This window comes from Panthera uncia (genome assembly GCF_023721935.1).
Source record: "Panthera uncia isolate 11264 chromosome D3 unlocalized genomic scaffold, Puncia_PCG_1.0 HiC_scaffold_8, whole genome shotgun sequence".
NCBI lineage: Eukaryota > Metazoa > Chordata > Mammalia > Carnivora > Felidae > Panthera > Panthera uncia.
In genome coordinates this window covers 26824828-26848178 of record NW_026057586.1, presented here as the reverse complement: position 1 = coordinate 26848178, position 23351 = coordinate 26824828, and the positions used below count along the sequence as shown (strand labels likewise).

At 41.6% G+C, this 23351-nt stretch overlaps 1 protein-coding gene across 1 annotated transcript in view; it reads left to right on the top strand.

Moving 5' to 3' along the window:
- The window catches only part of KATNAL2 (katanin catalytic subunit A1 like 2), a 66869-nt gene that overhangs the window by 36859 nt on the left and 6659 nt on the right, over positions 1 to 23351 (top strand). Inside the window, exons 7-13 of the mRNA XM_049620138.1 lie at positions 404 to 502; positions 710 to 787; positions 3589 to 3687; positions 5710 to 5773; positions 5975 to 6093; positions 10962 to 11053; positions 13229 to 13339. Coding sequence (XP_049476095.1) covers positions 404 to 502; positions 710 to 787; positions 3589 to 3687; positions 5710 to 5773; positions 5975 to 6093; positions 10962 to 11053; positions 13229 to 13339 — 662 coding nt within the window. The remainder of the gene's footprint in view (positions 1 to 403; positions 503 to 709; positions 788 to 3588; positions 3688 to 5709; positions 5774 to 5974; positions 6094 to 10961; positions 11054 to 13228; positions 13340 to 23351) is intronic.

The window sequence follows — 23351 nt, the reverse complement described above, 5'->3', positions numbered from 1 at the left end:
CTTGAGGAAATCATCTTGTTCATTATTAGTGCGGGTTCTTTTTATTTTATTAAAAAAATATTTTTTATTTTAGAGAGAGAGTGAGCACATGTGAGCAGGGGAGGGGGTGGAAGCAGGGAGAGAGAGGGGCAGAGAGAGAGAAAGAGAGAGAATCTTAAGCAGGTTCCATGGTTAGTGCAGAGCCCGACATAGGGCTCAGTCCCACGACCCCAGGATCATGACCTGAGCAGGACTCAAGTGACTGAGCCACCCAGGAGGCCCAGTGCAGGTTCTTTTCAAAGCTTCACTTTGTGTGTCCTACATACCAAAGTACATAAATGTGTCTTGATTTACAGAAGCTGAGCTATTGAGGATTGTCTTCTCTTATGTTTTAATGGTGTAAATAACCATTACTCCCTTTCAGGGCCAAATCATTGACTTCCGAGGGCTGCTCACAGATGCCATCAAAGGAGCAACCAGCGAAGTTGGCTTGAACAGCCTTGACTGTAACCCAGACCCCTCAGTAAGTGGCTAAGATGTGACATTCGTCTTGCAAACTACCAACATCAGGACGAACGTTACAAATATAATTTTGAGTCCAGAGAATTTTGAGATCAACTCAAAGGTCACAGCTATCTGCCACCATTTATGTCACTGAGATCTGCATCCTGTTTTGCTTTCTAAGTTATGAACAATATTGTAACGTAAAACTTTCTGTTCCCATCATCAGGAACGATTGTTGAAACCTCTGAGTGCATTTATTGGCATGAATAGTGAGATGCGAGAATTGGCAGCCGTGGTGAGCCGGGTAAGATCTGATATTCAATTCACAAATTTACGGAGGCGGATCGGGGCTCCTGGAGCATTGTGGGCTGCTTCTTTTATTAATAACAATAAATATGATCATTTATTTATAAAGTGCCCCCACTTGCAAAGGCACTCATATTGTTTAGAGGCACAATAATGCATGATAAATAAATTATAGAATCATAAAATTACAATACAAAGAGCCCACCATCTCACTACAGAGGCCAAGAAAACCAAAAGGGAAACAGACTTGGAAGGCAAGGGACAGGTGAAAGGTTTTAGAGCAGAGCCAACAGTTAAGGAGAGAAAGCCTCTTAGAGAAGGAAAGAGCATGTCTGTGTCTTGTTTAAACAGTCAAAGTCTAGAAACAGAGATATTGGGAGTCTGATGATTTCATAATTAGAAATTTCCATGAAAAACAAGATTAGCAGGAAAGAGCTTATCATCCAGACTACTGAATTTCAAGCTTGCCCTTCAGAATTTAAAGGCAGTGGAGTCTCATGGTTAACGATACCGGCTCTGGAATCAGTTGACCTGGATTTGATTTCTACATCCTTCTTTTTCTAGCTGTGTGACTTTGGGCAAGTTCCTCGGGAAAGAATAGATTCCTGAGTTATAGGCTATTTATCTGATATCCAGCGATCTCATATTTAATGAAAGACTGCAACCTAGGCAGACTCGGAGAGATGTTTAATATGTTCCAAAAAATGCACAGCTATTCTGCAGTAATTAAGGGTTCCCCAGCTCTGGCTGTTCAGTTCCGCAGCTGTTACCGCACCTATTAGGTGTCAAGCATGCGGTGGGGGCTGGAAACACAAAGATGAACAAATCGGACACAGTCCTTGCCTGGAAGAGTCTCTCATCCCATGGGTAAGGTGCACTTGGAGAACCCAAAGGAGGGGTATTTTGTGCCAAAGGGTGGGGAAAGCACTAGGGAAGAAGATACATAAGAAATAGGCACGTGAAAAAGTAGAAGAGGGAGGGTGGAGGGTTCTGGACCAAACACACCGTGAAATCGTACTGCTTTGAGCTGAATGAGCCCCAAGGAGTGGTGGGGAATGGGGTTGCAGAGAGAGGCCAGAGTTCCTGAGCTAGGGGCATGGTGAGCACTAGCCCGGAATTGGAAGTTGTCTGGAGGACATGCGGAATCTTTGAAAGGTGTCCATCGGGAGAATGGGCTACTCAGATGTCCTGATGACAGTGTGGTGGATGGAGATCAAAGCAATAGAGATAAGGAGACCAGCTCTCAAGTTATTGCCAGTGAGAGAGGATGAGGATTGAGCCAGGCTGTGGTAATTCGGATGCACAAGAGAGCAGAGAAAAATATCCTTCTTGTTACTGTTTCTGCAAAAGGATACCATAACTAATGATAACGGACGTGTAGAGGAGACGTGGCCTGAAATGATTCCACCTGGCATCTTTCCTACAGTGCCCCGGGAAGTAGTCGTTCAGTCCCTGCTTGAATGCTTACAGTGTTGGGGAGCTCACCACCTCATGAGGCAGCCCTGTTGAGTTCTGACTGATAAGTTTTGCGGCTATGAGGAGGAACTTCCCATTGGGAAATTAAATACTGCTATGTGGAACTCACTGTCAGCTCTAGAAGAGGACAAGGAATACTGCTTTTATCTATGGCTGCTTTGAATTCCACGGTAGATCAATCCCCACTGTGTGCCAAGCTTCTTCTAAGAAAGTGTGGTAGTAAGAATGTGAGTGGCTGGTGGGCTAGCAGGCAGATACACTGTCTAAAGACAGGGAGGGTTCTCCCAAGATTTTGGAAGATAGATGTGCTTTCTCTGCCATCCCGTCCAGGAATGGATTACGCCTAAAATCACTTGAATGAATAGTTTCTCTAATAAAAGTTGTCACCCGTGGCAGAAGGATATGGGGAGACAGGCAACAGGGGTGGGGGCAAAACATGTCACCAGCATTGAAAACGTGTGTTTTTGAACCATGTGCGTGCATTGTTTATTTAAAAATTAAATACACATAAAACTAGTTTCCAGATTGTTCTGTAGTCACTCAGAATGACTTGAAAGAGGGAGCTTTTTCTTTTTTTTGATGTAACACACTAGTTACTCAGTTTGCCTGAAAGAGCTCCTACTGAGAAAGGCCCTGAGTGACTGTTCCGAGGTGGCGTGTGAAATTGACGTTTGGAAACTTTAAATGAATTATCAGTAAAACCGGCCTTAATTGATTGCCCCAGATGGTTGCTACAGGGCTCCACAAGGAGAGGGCAAACCGCACTTTTGCCTGGTTGTTGGCTTCCTTGAATTTTGTAGGAGCAATTGCTCCTGATGGAAAGTAGGGGTGATCACTAGGGAAAAAGAGAAATTGGTTTCAGAGGAGCATGATCTCTCTTAGGCCACAAATTAAGAAAGCGTTTGAGAGATCAAGGAGCAAGGGGAGCCAGGCACTGTCTAGGAACTATGTTTTGCAGTAAAAGCCAGTGTAATTTGAAGGCATATTCTGTAGCCTCTTTGATTACAGCCGTAAATCAGCACGGTTTGCTATTAACTGAAGACAGGTATAGTCCATCGTTAGGAGATTTTTTTTTTTTCCCTCTTAAAAGTACCATATTGTATCACCAATATCTTCTTCAGGGAAAAATCACTGAATATGTTCATGGCATCCATTTAGTGAGCTAGCCCATAATTACAATATGTATATATACGTATATCTAACATGAAAAGTTTTTATCACCTTTCCATCCTATTGTAAGTCAAGTATTCTGCTGCTCCTGTGTTTATTACAGCTGTGGAGGAAAACACTAGTTTTAACAAAATGATCAAATGTGCATTGCAGGACATTTATCTCCATAGTCCAAACATAAAGTGGAATGACATTATTGGACTCGATGCAGCCAAGCAGTTAGTCAAAGAAGCTGTCGTGTACCCTATAAGGGTAAGGATGGGAAGCCTCATGGGGGTATTTCTGTTCATTATCCATTGGACAAACTGTATGTCATGCACCCATCAGGAAGAGGACAGGATGTTTTTCTGCCATCAAGTTAACTTTTTGCCTGTGTCACAGTATTTGGTTAAACGCTGCAGTACCAAGGCCCAGTCCGTTGTAGGCAATTTGGAATCATGTTACATATTGGTTCAAGGCAGGTGTCTGTTCAAGTGATCATTTAAGATCTAAGACTCTAATATATATGACTTGCCAGTTGCTATAGATAGGTTCAAATTAGCCTGCCTCCCTAAAAATATACGTATTATAGCAGAAATACCTCCTGTAAGAGAGGGCCTCTCACTTTGCTTCTATACATCTTACCGCCTACCCTCCCCAATACCCACATCACCTGGGGTTTTGCTTTGACCGGTTGTAAGGACTAGACAGCCCCTTCCAGGGCACCAGCAGGAAAGCCATCATGTTGTGCTCATTGCTTATTCCTGACAAGTCTTTGTGCAGAGTGGTTCACTAAACAGGAAAGAAAATAGAAAACCAGGACTTTCCATGGTGGGTTTACAACTGTGGTACTGAGAAGGTCAGTGTACCACATAGCTCTGGCTGTAAAACAGACCACCCCAAAACTTCACACCTTAGAAAACAACAATCACTTACTTATGTGCGCCTGAGGGGGTATGCCGTTTGGGCTGGGCCCAGCAGGGCCAGCTCATCTCTTTGCCACACATGATACTGGCTGGGCTCACTCCCACATCTGGGGCATCAGCCAGGGTGGCTGGGAAAGCTGGAATAAACAGAACGACTGAGACTTCTCCACGTGCCTCTCATCCTCCGGCAGGCAGACCGAGTCTTGTTCCCATGGTGACAGAGGGTTCCCAGACAGAAGCAAGAAAGGGCAGGTCCCAATCCAACAGCATCTCCCACGTCTCTTCTACTTGCTGATGTCTCATTGGCCAAAGTCACAAGGCCAAGTCCAGATTCAAGTGGTGGGAGGAGCTGCAGATAATTTGTGGCCATTTTCTGTGATCTTCCCCAGTGAAGATAACAAATTTATTGTATTGAATAACCTACTTATTATTACCACTGAGCCCATGCAGCCCCTGATTTTTGGCTGCTTCTATTCTAATGAGACAAAAATCAATGAATTTGGAATGTCTTTCCCCTCTCTTTCTTTCTGTGTTCTGACATGGGAGTAAAAATATGTCGGTATTCAGAACTAGTGGAAATTTATTCACCCTTTCCTCTGAATGGCTCTACAGTACAAGTCTTCTGGAAAGGATAGGACCTCTCATTGAAACTCTCTGGATGTGTTATCTCCATAGTATCATAAGCTCTGTATGTGATGACATCGAGATTTTGACATTAGCATCAGCAAGAAACTAATAGCTAGTTATAATCATACTACTGTTTTTCCTTCTTCCTTGTTCTCTGTCAACTCTACCTATGCTCCAGATTGTCTGAATTTGAACTAACAGGAGAGAATCACTGAAGTTCATGTATGTCCTGTTTGGAGTCAGTGTCTCATAATGCATTCAGCACCAAGGTTCCCAGCTTCTAAATCAGGCTTCACCATAGCTTCATGCCTAATTCGCACACACCTTTGTCGGTTCTGTTGTTTATCTTAAAGGGCACTCCCTGTTCACAACATTCAAAAGATTGCCAAATACCCTGTATATAGACCCCTGGGGGAAATGATGTTATGTATGTAGGCAATAACTATTGTAATGGAGAAGAAAAGTACCCACGTATGCCTTTCTTTTCCTTAAAACAAAACAAAACAAAACAAAACAAAACAAAACTGCTCTTGTAAAAAGCCACAAATATTAAGCCACGCATTCCTATCAAGTGTGAAAGTCAACCTGGGATAAATATGATGTAAATAGAAGCAGCCAGCCTTAAAAAAAGGCAGACTCTCTGAATTGTGCTGTGTTTCACTCTGGCTTCATTCGATTGCGCTAAGGGTGTGTAGGCTGACATACGGATACCAAACCTCTTCTTTGTTCCTTGTTTCCATAGTACCCACAGCTGTTTACAGGAATTCTCTCCCCCTGGAAAGGACTGCTGCTCTATGGCCCTCCAGGTAAAGGAATCTTTCTGTTTGGGTCTTGATATTAAGTGTGTGTGTGGATGACGACTTGTCCTGTCCTCATTCAGCACTGGGGCTAATGACCGCTAGGTAACCATCTCCTTTTTCACCAACTTCTTGTGACACTGACTTCTATCTGTTAGCAGAGGAATGGAGTTCAAGTGTTGCTCACAATTCATCCCCATGTGTCTCTAGGTACAGGGAAGACTTTACTGGCCAAAGCTGTGGCCACGGAGTGCAAAACAACCTTCTTTAACATTTCTGCGTCTACCATTGTCAGCAAATGGAGAGGGGATTCAGAAAAACTTGTTCGGGTAGGAATTCCTGATTTTGTTTTTTCAGAATAAATGCCAGCCAATACAGTGGTACAAAATGATGTTAGAGCTTATTTGTTTTTAAGTGATTTATATGTTAGAATTTATCCCGGATCTTGATTACTAAAAACCTAGAAGATGGATTGATTGACTATTATAGGTGGATATTAATCCTGTCCCAAAATCCTGTTTTGTGAGCAAAACATGATGTCCTTTCCTTTGGGAACTTGACCAATGGTCCTTTTGTGATTCATGTAGCTTAGGAATGGAATCTGGGGAAAAGGTTGTTTATGAAGTGGAATATTTTTTTCTTCATTCAAGAAGCATTTATTATTAAGCATGTGCGGTATATTCAGTTAACATTTGAGAGGCTGCTACTGTCTGCAAGTCCCTACACTACATACTCAAAGAATCAAGAAATTTAAGACAATTATTCTTTCAGATGGTCTGAGCAACTTTCCTCCACAGTGCCCCATAGCCTTAGAGTTTTTTCTCTCCTTAGGAGACAAATAGAAAGTATATTTTATAGAAAATATAATGTAACATTTTTTGCTATACTTCCCAGTTATCTTATGAGAACACCTGTTTATGATTTACTCCTCAATGTAAAGTGGGTCCTTCTCAGAAATCCTGTTAAACTATTGAATTCTGTAGAATGACTGGCAAGTAATCGATACTAAGTAAATGTAAATACTATAAATTTTCTGAAAAGAAATTTACTCTAAAATATTTTGCTTAGGTTACATTCCCTTAGATGACTTATTTTCAAAATATTATGGCTTACTTGGAAGTCATAATAGAATATTTTTATAGATTGATTTACCTAAAATGACCTATTATTTATTACTTTGATACTTTTCTCAAGTTACTTCAAATGTGTAAGTTTTTATAAATTCTTCCTTTGAATGAGCAGGGGAGGGGGCAGAGAGAGAGACGGAGAGAAAGAATCCCAAGCAGGCTCCATTCGGTAAGCACAGGGCCCGACGCAGCTTTGATCTCATAAACCGTGAGATCATGACCTGAGCCAAAATCCAGAGTCAGAGGCTCAACCGACTGAGGCACCCAGGGGCCCCTATGAATTCTTATCACCCCATCGAGATTGTAATTTGTGGAAATCCATGTTGACATCTGTTTCTTTGTTCTTTGAGTCTAACTTAGTGCCAGGTCCAAAGATAGGGTTTGAACTCACCTGTTCCTAAATTTTGGGGTTCCATGTGATTCTAGTTAGCTTGATTTCAATGAGCTGAAATCCAACTAACTATAAAATCATCAGCCTGAAGATTTTTTTTTTCCCTCTGGTCTGAATTTTCTCCTAAATAGTATTCTCATATATAATAGTTATTTTTTTCAATGTTTATTTATTTTTGAGAGACAGAGAGAGACAGCTTGAGCAGGAGACAGAGAGGGAGACACAGAATCCAAAGCAGCCTCCAGCTCTGAGCTGTCAGCACAGAGCAGGACGTGGGGCTCGAACTAATGAACCATGAGATCATGACCTGAGCCGAAGTCAGATGCTAACCCAGGCGCCCCTGAAGATTTTTTTTTTTAACATTCCATTTCTATTTGCTGCGGAACACTAAAACTCTTAGAAGATGCCCCCAGACTCAGTTTAGATTCATCTCCTGTCATGAAAAAGTGGTGTTTACAGCTATGCGCACAAAACACTGCAAGATGCTCAAAGAAAGATTACATTATATTCTCTGGACAGGACTTCCTTAGACAGAAGAACAAATTCAAATATTTTGTGAATATCCTTAACAAAGATTGAAACTACTAAAAGAATCGTCTTGTTTCATGCGGGATAGCCAGAAAAGTCACTTAACAAGAACTCTCTATTCTGTGTGAGCATTTTATTTAACCTAAGTTTTCTTCTGCTTCAGAATTATTTTGTTAAAATTCTAGGGGTGAGGAAATGATTCCTTCCTCAATTTCTCCCCCTCCTTTCCCATATATTTTAAAAATAATTCGTATTTTTGAAAAAAAAAAAAAGATACAAAAGGGCATATAGACCCCTGAACCTTCTCCCCAGGGGCCACTGCTACAGTTGCTAGTGCAGCCTTCCAGAACATTTATCATATTTATATAAATACCAACAACTGCATCTATATCTTCCTTCTTTACTAAATGTCAGTAGGAACGTACTACACATATCCTTCTATAACTTTTGTTTTTGTTCACACTTACCAATATAACTTGAATATTGTTCCACACTATTATAGACAGAACATGTTCTTTTATGAGTCTGTATCAGATTTCATTGCATGGAATGTTCATTGCAAAATGTATTTAACCAGTCTCTTCTTAATGGCTATTTCTAATGTAAACAACAGTTAGGTTGTTTCTAGCCTCCTGCTATCATGAACAAAGCTACAGCAGACAATTACCATATCCATGTCCTTGCGTATATAGTAGTGTAAGATGATTTCTCTTAAGTAGAAGTGTTAGGTCAGAGAGAATGAAAGATCACTGATTGCCAAATTGCCTGACAACAGGGTTGCACCAGCTTCTACACCCATAAATGGTATGCGTGTTTGCTTCCCCCACCCTGGCCAACACTGTGTAGCACCCAAATTTAGAAATCTTTGGGGCACCTGGGTGGCTCAGTCAGTTAAGCGTCCGACTTCGGCTCGGGTCACGATCTCGTGTTTCGTGAGCCTGAGCCCCGAGTTGGACTCTGTGCTGACGGCAAGGAGCCTACTTTGGACCCTCTGTTCCCCTCTCTCTCTGCCCCTCCCCTGCTTGTGCTCTCTCTCAAAAATAAATTAGCATTTAAAAAAATCTTTAAAAATAATAAAAAAATCTTTGCCAATCTGATAGTGAAATTAATATTTCAGTGCTCAAATATGCATTTAACTCTGAATGAACTTGAGCATCTTTTTATAGGTTTAGAAGATATTTGTATTTCCTTTTTTTTCTGTGAAATGCACTTCTGGTTTTGGATATTTAAAAAAAATAATTCAAAGGGAAAACAGATAACCTCTCCTAACCTTGAGGGATCTCATCCTCTATCGTCTCAGAAATTCTTTTCTGAGCTCTTGGAAGGATCCTCACCTGGAAAATCTTGGTCATGCTGTCAAAATCTTTACTATGAAGCTTTCAGATAAAGAGAACCCTTCAGGACCTTCCTCTACATCAGAGAAGCTTTCCTACCATTTGTTTCTCTTCCTATTCCAATTAAAGAGTTATTTATAGGGAACCCTTGGGTTATGTTCCTCCCTCCCCTCCTAATGTTCATGCCTCCTAGGAATTGATGCTATTGAATAGTTGAGTGGTCTCTTTAGCAAATGCACACACCTGTTGGTGCGTACATCTTTCAACACCCTCCCCCACCCCCACCCCTAGTTGTATGATTTAACTTCCTCCAAGTACTTTTGAAAATTTTGGACTAATGCTTCCAGCGCACTTACCTGGAGTTCTATATATTCTTTGGCAGTGGGAAGAGCATTGGTATGGTCAATATGGAGACACAGGGTCTGGATGCGGTTCTCCTTCCAACTGGGCGTTTGGTCTCATAGGGCCCCTTGGTCTCTCTGCACCTTGGGGAGCACCTTAAAAACATGTATGGTTCTATTAAAGAGTTCTGATATTCCACTTTTCATTGGGTAGATCGCTGCTATTGTAATCACCCTTAATATCAGCTATATTGGGCTTTTCTTTTTGTGACAAGGAAAACAAGTTGCTTGCTTCTAATGAGCGCGTCGCTATCGTGTCTAAAAGGCATTCATGATGAGTGTCCCGGTGTTGACACTGTTCTCTCAGTTCATTAGGCTGAGCCAACTGTCTTGGCTGAATGAAACAGGATTCTGTGAAAGGAAAATACTTGCTCATGAGCATGGGTGCACCACACGTACAAGCAGTGGTGAAAGTGAGGGACTTCCCACTCAGTGACGGGGAGAACTGGCAAGGGGTAACCTGCCACTACCCAGGAAAACACAATCTGGCCTTTTCTGGGCTCTTCTCCTCTGATTTGTTCTGTGATACTTTGCTAGCGCTAAGTGACATGGAGAATAAATCCCCTTTGCCTATTAAAGAACCTCTATTCTTTTCTAAGTCTCTACTGCTTTCTCTGATCAACCAGTGAAGAATTGTATATGATGCTCAAGAGATCAGTTTCAAGGTTAAAAAAAAAAAAGCTCTAGTTTTTTATACTCTTTTCATCACTACCACATCTCCCTTTAGAGCTCTTTATTTTGTTTTTATATGTCTGTTCTTTTGCTGGCTGTTTTCCTGTTCTTGTTCAGTCTATAATATTTTATTCTGGAATGGAACATTTTATTCAATTGGGAATTGCCTTAAATTCCCTCAAAGTACCTGAACCTACCAAACAACAGTGTTTGGAGTGGTATAAGGACCCCGTGGAGTAATTTGGGGAGCAGAAAGGGGCAAAATTCTTCTTGTTACCCATAACTGGAACTGTATTCTTCCCCTACAATTCTTCCTTCTGAGAATGACCCTCTCTCATTGTCCTGAAAGGTTGAGGGAAAACCATTAAATGACTTTACATATTCCAAGGCTTTTTTGTCCATACGGAACATGTTATTGGCAGGGAGTCTCGGGGGCTAACTAACCAACTAGAGCTCAGGTATTGAGTTGTAGCTTAAGCTCTCCCATTTATGATTAGTAACCTTGAACTAACCACTAACTCTCTCTGGCTCTAATTTTGTCAAGTGATAAATGGAAATAATTGGACCGTCCAACCCCATGGGGTTGTGCTAAGGAGTAATGATTATAAAGTTATTAGGAAAGAACAGAGTGCAGCATAAATACTTAACATTACAGCCATTCTAAGCTCTTAATCTCTGGGAGCATCTGAGAACTTTAACTTAACTATATGAATTTGAACATGTGGTTGCTTCTCTCCCACCCAGGTGTTATTTGAACTCGCCCGCTATCACGCCCCCTCCACCATCTTCCTGGACGAGTTGGAGTCAGTGATGAGTCAGAGAGGCACGGCTCCTGGGTAACAGACAGGGTTTTTTTTTTCGGTCATCACTTCTCCCCTCTTGTAAGTGTGTTTGATGGTCGGAAGCCCATCGACATTTACCAGCAGAATGAGCCTATTAATAAGCCCACAAATTTTCTGCAGACACATGGAAAGGTCTTTAAATTAGATCCTGTTAACTGAATAGCTGATTTAAGTAGTTTTTATAACCGGAGGAAATGTCATCCTCCCTTCCCCCTTTCCCCACAGAGTGGTTTTCAGGCCTGAAGATCACCCAGCCCCACGATCCCAGGCTGCCATAACGGTCTTGCTGGCTCAAAATAGCTGCTCGTGACCACCTCCTCTGGAGCCAGAGGGGCTGCCTGTGGGGAATGGGGCTGCAAAGGCCAAGTCCCAAGAGGTAGCCCTCGACAAAGTGTGTGAGGCCAGGGAAGCCACCACTTTTCTGTGACATCAGGTGGTGGGTCAGCCTGTCTGATTTTAAATATGTCACATATGTCACCTCTAAAGATTAAGTGTCCACTAACGTCCCCAGCAGGAAAGAACACATCTCAGACTACAGTGAGCCTTGTGTGTGTGTGTGTGTGTGTGTGTGTGTGTGTGTGTGTGTGTTTTAAGAAACTCTTTCTGTCTTCATCAGAAGTATTCTTCTTTGGAACTTCTTACTAAACCTGGCTTGGAAAAACAGGTCTTTGGGAAATCTCAACACAGCGGCATTTATTAATGGCCTCTCATGGTCCATCATCAAGGCAGAACTAATAGTGATAAAAGGCAAATACTTAGCTTCTTGGAAGTACAACTATAACTTATGAAATTTTACTTCTTGAAAATCATTTTCCTAACAGGGAAAAGCAACCATTAAGATACATCCAGGATGCATGGGATTGATGGCATTGAGGTCAATGGGACAATTTCCATGGCTTCATGGGTGCTTGTCAGCCTCAGGCTAGATGCTCTGCCTCTCTATACAGGACCTGACAGGGGCAGACATGCACCGGTACCTGGATAGGCACCCACCAGACCACCTTAGTGGTCATTCTGTCTGCAAAGACCCAGCCCACCTGGCCTGCCCTACCAGAGTGAACTGTGCACTCGTTCTTACATTCACTTTGTCAATCTCCGTCCCCGGGGTTTCCCACAGCTTTGAATGGCTAAATTGGAAGCTTTATCTCCTGCCTTTGACTGTACTCCGAGTTTTACACTGAATGGCAGCTTCCTTGCCTGGAACTTGACCCCTAAAACTAGAGTCAGGGAATAAAGGCAGGTGCTCTGAGAACTTCCTGGGTCATATGAAAAGAATAAGTATGAGTAAATGCTAAATAAATACATAACTATACTGTGAGACTGTCCTTTCTCTTGGGAAAAGGTAGTTTGACAGTGAGTGGTACAGTTCTTAACAAAAACACATACCTAACTGATGCTGCCACTACACATGCCCAGAGAGGAGAAGTTGAATGTCGTGTTGTCCAAGAAAGGCATTTTCTGTCCTTTTAACTCAGTCTATACAAGTAAAGAGGAAGGAGAGCCTGCTGAATATAGTCCGGATTCAGAGCCAGTTTAGATTGTTAGGTCCTGTAGTGAGCTCCTTCATGGCGGGAGGGTCTTTGGCTGCGGTGGAGGTGGGGCTTAGAGGGTGAATCTGCACAGCAGACAGCCCCAGCAGGCTGTGCAAGGAAAACATACTCTCCGTGTCATTATCGTGCCTCTTATTAGAAGAGAACGAAACACATTCAATGCAGTAGCTTATCTCTCTTCTTCAACAGATTATATCCATAAATTATATGGAAAGAACTATGGTGTATAAAAGCACTTTCATGCCTGCTGTATAAACGAAAGGATTATTCTCAATTATCTGTCTTTACAAAGGGCAAATAATACTACTACAGAGAGACCCAGCCCGGCTGCGTTCAATCGATTAGTAGTACTATCTGCCCTTTAGTTATTTTCTAGTTCACTGCCAATATTTGGTTTTCTTTTCAATGTCGTCATTATATTCATTTACTTCCTTTCTCTCACTCTCTATGTGAAAATAATACCAAACTACTCGTTTCCTTCAACTCTCCTACGAGTGGCTCCCGGGAATGAGGCAGGGAACCTGTTCTACAGTCACTGAATCAATGTTGTGAGTGCCACTCTTGTCCTGGAAGCAAAGACTCTGTCCTGGGAGAACCTCACCTCTGTGTCTCTCTGTAGGGGAGAACATGAAGGAAGCCTCCGGATGAAGACAGAGTTACTGGTGCAGATGGACGGGCTGGCTCGCTCAGAAGATCTCGTGTTTGTCTTAGCAGCTTCTAACCTGCCATGGTAAGAGATCTTAGTACATTTTAAATGCATTTCCATGAGACACTGAGTACAGATGAAGACGTTATATTGCCCAATTTGGGCAAAGTCTCAACATTTGGTTCCAGCCCTGGAAGATTAATCTGAAGTCTTTCTTGGTCAAGGCCTCAGTCCTTGCTATCTGTACCATGAAAGAATCTGCCTTAAAAGAAGGAACATAAGCCAGGCCTACCACTAGCAATACTTAAAATGGACATTTTGAAGGGTGCCCGGGTGGCTCAGTTGATTAAGTGTCCGACCTCAGCTCAGGTTATGATCTCATGGTTCGTGGGTTCATGACCCATGTCAGGCTCTGTGCTGACAGCTCAGAGCCTGGAGCCTGCTTCAGATTCTGTGTCTCCTTCTCTCTGCCCCTCCCCCACTCATGCTCTGTCTCTTTCTGTCCCTGTCTCAAAAAGAAATAAACATAAAAAAAATTTTCAATGGACATTTTGAGTTTAAAGCCAAATTATTTACTGTATTTATGCAGGGCTTTGGCAGAGAACTAATACAATGCTAAAATCTTTAGGACTCGGGAATATTCCAGAAATAATATGTTTATACTTTAACAGTATTAAAATCAAACTTTTTTTAAATTAGGAGGAAAACCTTTAATGTTACATAGTAAATAGGAAGCTAAATAATCTCTAATTGAAAATATAATCTACTCTCTGAGTGTTTTATTCAAGCTGTATCCCAGAGTGGTTAAAGAACAATTCTAGAAGTAGAATTGGGAAATAAGAGATGTTGACTAGGGAAAAACTATCTACTTGGAGAGTATATTTAAAAAATAACTCTAATTCCTTTATAGTCCCAAGAATATTTTCACATACATTATCTCTTTTGAGGCAGGTAAAACAGGAGACAGATAAGGAAATGTTGTTCTTCCCATTTGCAGGTAGGGTCCAAGGTCAAGGAAGGTCAATCCACCCAAAGTCAACAGCAAATCTGCAACAGAGCTGGGACTTGTGACACTGTTCCCCCACCCCCACCCCATCCATTTGTGTTTCTACATTCAAAGATGAATGTTGTGTGTGCTGTTGTGCATGCTGGTCATCTAGGCTCCCAAAGAAGTCACTGAAAAGAGATGATGACATTCATGTGGAATCTGTTATTTTAAATATATTCCTAATTTCAGCCTGGCTCCACCTCCCCTCAAATTTATAAGACTGCCCTAATGTGTAAGGTGATCAGCATCTTATGTTTTCATGATAGAGGCATTTATATACAAATATTACAGTGGAGTCCAAACAGAGAACTGTCATTCAAATAAACGATTGCGAAATGCCTCCAAGAAAGGACCTCTGTTGCTTCAGCTGTTTGCAGTGGGGTTGGTCATAACCACATTCCTCATGTCCCAGGGTGACTGTGGGAGTCAGCTGGGGAGGGTGTGTGGAAACTGAAGCTTCGTGCATGACTCCGGGACCGTCTGTGCCCCCTGGGGAGACCTACACATTTTCTAGAGGGATAGAGAAACTTCTACTGCCAGTGAACATCTAGGGTTTTGTTGAGGAAGTTTCTGTGCTGCCACAGGTCCCCTGAGGTGATCATTTTCGTTAAACCCCACATAAAATGGTCCGAGAAGAAAAAAAAAAAGAGACAATCAAAAATTAAAGAAGCTTAGAAGGGCTTTTCCAAAAGAATTACCCCTCATTATGGCAAATGGCAAATACACACATGCTTTTGGGCTTTGCTTGCATCATTACAATGTACCTTTGGATCCAGGGGTGCCTGGTGGGCTCCGTCAGTTAAGGGTCAGGCTTCGGCTCAGGTCATGATCTCGCCCTTCCCAAGTTCCAGTGCCGCATCGGGCTCTGTGCTGACAGCTTGGAGCCTAGAGCCCGCTTCACATTCTGTGTCTCCCTCTGTCTCTCTGCCTCTCTCCTGCTCACTCTGTCTCTCTCAAAAATAAATAAACATTAAAAAAAATTTTTAATTAAAAAAGATATGTTCTTTTGGATCTGTCCTTGAGCAATGCTGGGCTCTAAAAAAACTTTTTAGTATGAAAAACTCCAAACAGACACTAAAGAAGAGGAAAAAGCACCATTTCCCAGTTTCAGTAACTAACATCTTGCCTGATTGATATAATCTATTCTTGCCCCCTCCCTCATTTTGCTGCAATGTTTTAAAGTATATTCCAGATTGTCATGTTACTTCTCACAAATATATTTTACTATACATCTTTTTGAAAAGGACATTTTCGGCACGTTTGAGTGGCTCAGTCAGTTAAGTATCTGACTCTTGATTATCGGCTCAGGTTGTGATCTCACGGAGTTCAAGCCCCACATCAGGCTCTGCATTGACAGTGCAGAGCCTGCTTGGGATTCTCCCTCTCTGTCTCTGTCCCTCTCCTATTCATGTGCTCTCTCGCTCTCTCTCTCTCTCTCTCTCTCTCTCTCCCCCCTCTCAAAATAAACACTGAAAGAGTAAAAATAAAAAAGGACATTTTCTTATATTACTGTACAATGCCATTATCACACCAAACAAAATTAACAGTGATTCTTCCATATCATCAAATACCCAGTTTATATTCAGATTTCCCATATTGTTCCAAAATGTCTTTTTAGAATTGATTTGCTGAACCGGTATCCAAACAAGGTTTGCATTTTGTAATTGGTTGTTCTCCTTTAAAGTCTCCTTTAATCTAGAACAGACTCCCCCCCCCCCCCCCCCCCCTTTTTTTCCACTAGTTACCACTGCCTTGATTGCTGCCAGGGAGACTGTCCTGTAATACGTCTAAATTTTCTGAATTGTGCTCATCATATCCTTTAATGGGAAAAATAATATTTAGAGACTGAAACCTCACAATTAGGGGTGCTCCTTGCTAACTGGGTTATCATTGCTTCTTGACCGTTTGACTGGGCAGAACTAGGGAAATACACAGGTTTAAAAAGCGGCAAATAATGAATCCATACCAGTATTGCTCATTCAAATGTGAGATTACAAGAGTTTTAGTGAAATTATTTGATTTTATAGCCATAGCTTTTCTCTAATTGGGAAAATCATAGTTCTTAACATTAATACAATTAATATTCACCTAATCCTAATATGTAGATAGATCTATTTTGTATTTGTGTGTGTAACAGAGTTTCTCTGTAATAATACCAATACTCTCAGGACAGCAACATTTTGATGAGGAAAATGGTACACACGTGGCCCAGGATGGAAGTGCTAATTTGGGATGTCTCAACGTCAGCACTATTGACATTTGGGGCCAGTTACTGACATAACTGTTGGCTGAGGGCGCCGCCCTGTGCATTGTATGAGGCCCCCAGCACCCCTGGGGTTTCCTCACTAGATGCCGGTAGCATGACTCCCCATTGTAACAGCCCAAATTTGTCTTCAGACATTGCCAAATGTTCCCTGGGGGGCAAAACTATCCCCGGTTGAGACTCACTCAACAGAAGTAAGTGACAGGCATTATATAGAGACCAACTGTCACATGCCCCACAGGTGAACTCATAAGGTTTTTTGTTTGTTCTTTCTAACACCATAAAATAAGTGAATTTGGTTTACACACACAAAAGGTGGCATATCGTATAAATTGGTCTGTATCTTGATTTTCTTTTTCTTAACCAAATATTCTGAACATAAAGTTCTTCCTTATTCCCTTTATAGCTGTGTACATTCCATTCTGTACCTCTGATAATCTACCCCAATCACCTGACGATGGGCATTCGGGTTATTCCTATTCTTGCTATTATGAATAATGTTACAGTGAGTAATGGTGCACATATACCACTTTGTGTATTTGCCAGTATATCTTTGGGATAGGTTCCTGGAAATAGAATTGCTGGGTCAAAGGGTTAATGTGCATGAAATTATAGTAGAGATTGCCAAATTTCCCTCCATAGAGGTTGTACATTTTGTATTCCCACTAGTGTCCTGCTTTCATTACTTACCATTAGAGTGAGAACATTTCCAAAGTCATTAAATAATTCTTGAAAATTGGATTTTGTAATGGCTGTCCAAAATTCCCACATGTGAATATACCACAATTTAGTTAATCATTCCTTTCCTATTGAACATATATGATGCTCCCAACTTTTTCTCTATTATAAATAACACTGAAATGAACTTCCTTGAATCAAAATCTTTGACCAAAATTTGGTTATTTCCTTAGGGCAGATTTCTGGAATTAGGATTACTGTGTAAAAGGATAAGGATGTTTTTTAAGTCCCTTGCTACATACTGCCCAGGTCCGTTTATGAGGAAATACTGCATTTTTATCAAGGCTTTGAGACAGACCTTTATCTTGGCTTTAGGGTCTTCCATGAGGGAATAAAATCGTCTGATTAAAGCACACTGTCCTTCTGGGGGAAATAACTAAATCATACCAAACTATATAAAAACCCAATCTTAAAATCCCAGAAGAAATTCTTCATGGTTGGTTAGTGGTAATGCTCATCTGTAGCATCTTTCAGGGAACTAGGCTACTGTTTACTACTCGCTAACTTATCATTTTCCCTAGAGGAGTACATTCTGTCCCAAAGGGTTCGTCATTTTCTCCCTTCTCTGCAGTGAGATGGCGTGCCCCATCTTTTATTCAGTGCTTCTTCTCCGAGGAGCACCTTCGCTCATCTACACTCTCATAGGACAAGAAGGAAGCAAGAAATAATAGTACATCTGTGTCACTAAGCCAATGAGTGAATAAGCAACGTGAATAAGCATTGAGAAGAATAACAAATGTTGCATTTGTAATATTATCATTAAAATAACAGCCACGTAAGAAATATTTAGTGAGCACAATTGGGGCTAATTTCACCCGCCTCAGTTGTTAGGTATTCACAAACTCAGACCGAAGAGTCCAGAGGGAAACAAAATACTGAACAGGGCCATTAAGGCAAATGCCATCTTTAGATGTCTAGTTAACTTGATGATAGTTTGTACAACTAAGGTGTGAAAATTTTATGTGTGAGGTATGATGAAACTCATCTCTTATTTACCATTGCAGAAGGGCTAGAAAATTCACTATCCCTCTTAAAAATCAAACAGTGGGTATGACCAAATTTTGGATTAAAAACAAACAAACCCAAATCCTAATATTCAGAGGAAAGCATAAGATCCAAGAGATTATTGCACTGGGGATGTGCAAGAACTTACCTATGTAAACTGATTTCTTCCTGTATGAACTGCCTCCTCTCTGGCGTGATATTTCTTTAAAGTGTGTGCATGTGATTGAAGAGCTCAGCATACAGAACCTCAGTTCCTTCCACAATATCTTCACACATTTCATAGGCTCCAGGGGAAAGTCTCATGCCTTCACTATCATTACCCTCTGGATCAACATTTCTCTGAGACTGGTCTGCCACAGGTCAGCATTATCCCAAAAAAAAAAAAAAATAGATTCTAGTGATCTAATAATTTCAAGAGATACTGAATTACAGACAGTTCAACTGGTTTCCCCCATGACAGGACTACTCAGTGTCTTTAAGATGTCATTGGGTATTGTGACTCTCCAAAAGTAGCTATGAGAAAGCAGGACTTTCCACACGTATATGATCCAAGAGTCCTTTCCTCAAGGAGCATCTTACAAGGCCAGTGTTCCATTTGAGAATGCTCTGGGAAACAGTGGTTTGCCTGAACTCACTCTGATCTGATGACTGCATCCTTCATTGTAACTGCATTCAGTCATGCTTGCAGGCTTTTTATCTTTCATTGTATTTTTGTGTCTACCGGTGGTCAAATTGTTTTGCTTGAAATTGCTTCTGTCCATACATAATATCACTATCCCATGCAATAATAGTAAGTCCATGATCCTCCACATGAGGTTGATGAGTGATTCCAACACAAGCAGGAAAGAAGTGTGTGGTGCAGGATTTGGTAGGTGCAATGGGGAAGGCATGGGACTGACTGAGCAGGAGATTGCTAGCAGTAACCTTGCCCTTGTCCCATTCACACCTTCCTTAGTTTGCTTGGTTCCATCAGACACAAATCTTTTTCAACCTGGCCTATTGGGCGTTACTTTTTCTTCTTAATGGCACAGGCTGACACATGAACTATATATATTTTTGAGTTTATTTTGAGAGAGAGCGAGTACGCATATGTGAGCTGGGGAGGAACAGACAGAGAAGGACAGAGAGAATCACAAGCAGGCTCCACGCTGTCAGCGCAGAGCCTGACGCGGGGCTCAATCTCATGAACTGTGAGATCATGACCTGAGCCAAAACCAAGAGTTGGACGTTTAACTGACTGAGTCACCCAGGCGCACCTGAAATATAGTTTTAAAACCAAATTTTATAAATTACTCAGTTGGTTAAGCCTCTGACTTCAGCTCAGGTCATGATCTCACGGCTCGTGAGTTTGAGCCCTGCGTCGGGCTCTGTGCTGACAGCTCAGAGCCTGGAGCCTGCTTCGGATTCTGTGTCTCCCTCGCTCTCTGCCCCTCCCCTGCTTGCACTCCGTCTCTGTCTCTTTTGCACTCCGTCTCTCCAAAATGAATGAACATTAAAAAAAAATTTTTTTAAACCAAATTTTACAAATTATAAAATTAATATAACTGTTTTATAGGAAATTTAAGTGCTAGGGAAAAAGTACTCATAATTTTACCACTGTGACACAAGTATTATCATCTTTGTATATACCCATCTGGTGAAAATGGTTTGGTTATTTGTTATCATTTATTGCCTGTGTAGCTTTCTGTGGGAATTTTTTTTTTTTCCCAAAGGAGGAAAGGAGTTTTACTGTTTGGGCTATGCAGAAAAGTAATACAAATTCATAAAATATTTTATATGCCTCAGTATTGCTTCAGTGAATAGTCCCCTGTAACTGTACCTTGGAAAGATATCTTTCCAGAGTCTTGTGTGTGTACAGGATATACGCACATACACAAAATTAAAAATGTGATCATCCTATGGATGCATATTATTTTGTTAGATGGCCTGTTTTTCTTCTTTCTTTCACTTCATAGATTGTGGACCACTTTGAAAATCTACCCAATCCCATACAGAATTCCACCATAAGGGTGGGCCATAATTTATTTGATTTTTCTTTTCTCTTGAGGGTTTTAATATGGCATCAGCCTGTTGAGCCATGCTCTTCCTACCATGACTCAGCTCCCAGCTCAGCCCCACAGACACACTTAGGTGGGGGGGCAGTTTTTTCTTTGGTGTTTGGCTGGAGTAGGGCAGGTATTATCAAAAAGGTTTTCTGCCCTGACAGACCTCCTATTCATGGTCCCTTGGAAAAAGAAAATGGCCTTTTGTCTGTGCATGTTAGCAGTGTTGGGGCCCAGGCTTCTCCAGCACCCCATCGGAGATATACGAGAAGCAAAAAGAAAACCCAGAGAAGCCACTGCCACGTGATCCCTCAAGTCCTGAAGTGCCTAGCCTGTCCTCCCTCTTTCCACCGTTCAGTGTTTCCCAGTGTTTGTCTTCTGTATCATATCCAGAGATTTTTGGTTGTAAGAGGATGGGCTATTCCATCTTGGCCAGAAGTGAAAGTCTCTTCTCGTTGATTCCCTTTTATCTTTTCATACATCTCAAACACATCTATTTTATGCTCCAGATCAGTAGGGTCTAATTCTGTTGGATGGTGACCTTACATCGAACGAAGCGGACTCAATCTGTGGGTCTTTCATGTGCCCTTCCAGAGAAAATTTGTATTTGACTGTGTCAAGCTTTCGACCACTTGAAGCTAATTCCTCAGCTTTGGGTTTCTTTGATCACACCAGCGAGGGTAGGTCTGTAGTTGTTAATTATATAGGCAGACTTCTTCCTACCCTCATGTGCAGATTTCCTGTTCCTTCCTTAGTAGTGGGCATGTTTTTCTAACCCACCCTTTCATAGAGGATGTGCCCTCGTTGTTTTATGTGATGGGCCTTGATTCCACCTCCCATCTTGAATGGGGCCAAGGCCTTCTGTGTTATCCCACGTGTAAACTTTCAAATCTAAACCTTTTTGTAACTAAGAGGCAAATACCTCAAGTAAGCCACAGCTTCAACTTCAACTGCTCAGTGTTGATTTTCAGCTTCCTCTTCATTTTTGGTCCTCAAGAATTTGGCCTTGCTTCCTTATGGGCTCATTCATTGTGTATTCAGAAAGTGTTTCCTATAATTCATCATTTTTTAAAAAATTTTTTTAATGTTTATTTTTGACAGAGAGAGAGAGAGAGTGAGAGAGAGACAGGGTACAAGCAGGGGAAGAACAGAGAGATAGAGGAAGACACAGAATCCGAAGCAGGCTCCAGGCTCTGAGCTTTCAGCGCGGAGCCCGATGTGGGGCTTGAACTCAGGAACCGTGAGATCATGACCTGAGCTGAAGTCAGACGCCCAACTGACTGAGCCACCCATGCGACTCTAATTCATCATTTTTAATGGGGCTTTATAACAAGAGATTTCTGGATATCTAGAGTTTTTCATTTTGTTGGAAACAGAATCTTCCCATTCCGCCCCCCCTCAATTATTGATAATATATTTGTTGGCAAGAGTAATGGGAATATATCTTCTTCATTGGTATTGTGGTAATTAGGAATACTTTTCATTCTTTATTATAAAGAAATGATGCTCTTAACCCAAATGTCAGTAGCACATAAACTGAAACAATTGCTCTAGACTCTACCACTGGATCTTCTTGTGTCAGGCTTGTGAGCTCAGTCCTGAGAATGAGCAGCGGAGTCTCTGGAGATAAGAGGCCCCACATGGAGACTACATCTTTCAGTTCATCTTCAAAAGCATTGCCCAGCCAAGTGAGTTGGATGAATCATCCCCCAAAATCATTGTTTCCCTTATTTTCACTGGAGATGAAAATAGAAAATTTTATTCCCATTGCTCCAGTTGATGTTGATTTTCTCTATTAATTAGAACAAATGACTATGCAATGCTAATTTTCAACAAAGCATATAGACCTTCATAAATAAATGCTGGGCTTTAAGGAAGCAGATCATTTTAGATGAAGCCAGTAGCCCTGCACCAAGAGTTCATGCATTCATCCAAATAGTATTTATTGAGCATGTATTTTGTGTATTCTGCATGATGGATGGATGGGGAATTGAAGAAATATGGTCCATGATCGTTGGACTCTGGAAGTTGGCTATCTGATGGGACAATGAATGAGATATAAACACAAATAATGAGACGGGGATATAGCCAGTACTATGTGAATGGTACAAACAATAAGTAAAATAGAATTTTATAGGGAAGAGGCAATTTCTGATAATTGCATTTTATAGGGAAGAGGCAATTTCTGATAATGCAGAAAATTAACATTTATTCATTTTTGAGAGAGAGAGACAGAGTGTGAGTGGGGGAGGGGCAGAGAGAGAGGGAGACACAGAATCCGAAGCAGGCTCCAGGCTCGGAGCTGTCAGCACAGAGGCCGATGCGGGGCTCGAACTCGCAAACCATGAGATCATGACCTGAACTGAAGTCGGACGCTTAACCAACTGAGCCACCCAGGCACCCCTGATAACAGAAATTTAAAAGAAAAGCAAAAGCCTTTATGGAATAGAGCACACTTGAACTGGGCTTGTAAAAATGACTTGGCTCTTGGTAGGCAAAGTGGAAGAAAATAGCTTGAGTAGCAGCTCAGGTAGGATGGCAAAAGGTGGATTCAGAGAACAGCAAACAGCCCAGTTTGGCCCCAGTGGGAAATGCAGATACAAGTCAGCTTATGTGGGGTTCTGGGAGGGAGGCAAAGTAACCTTTAATGCTTTATGCACTGGCTCCCCATTCTCCACTACAGAATACTGCATCCTTACCCTGCCCTTCGGGCCGCCATGATCACTCCACGTCGGTCATGGACGTTCTGCAAAGACTGCTTACAGAACTGAAGGTTCCTTTCCTCCTACCATGCTGAGATAGTTTGAACTTCATATGTTTTAACTATTGAACGAGCGAAAAAGAACTAGGCTGTTTCCAAATTCTGTAAAATTTGGAATGATCTCTGTCCCAGGAACCACACGGTTTACCAGGGGAGGAAAAAAGCAAAGAGCCGGGGAAAGGCCCTGAAGGTTTGGCACAGAAGCTGGGGTGCTCAGGTGCAAGGCCTTGGAGCCCAGG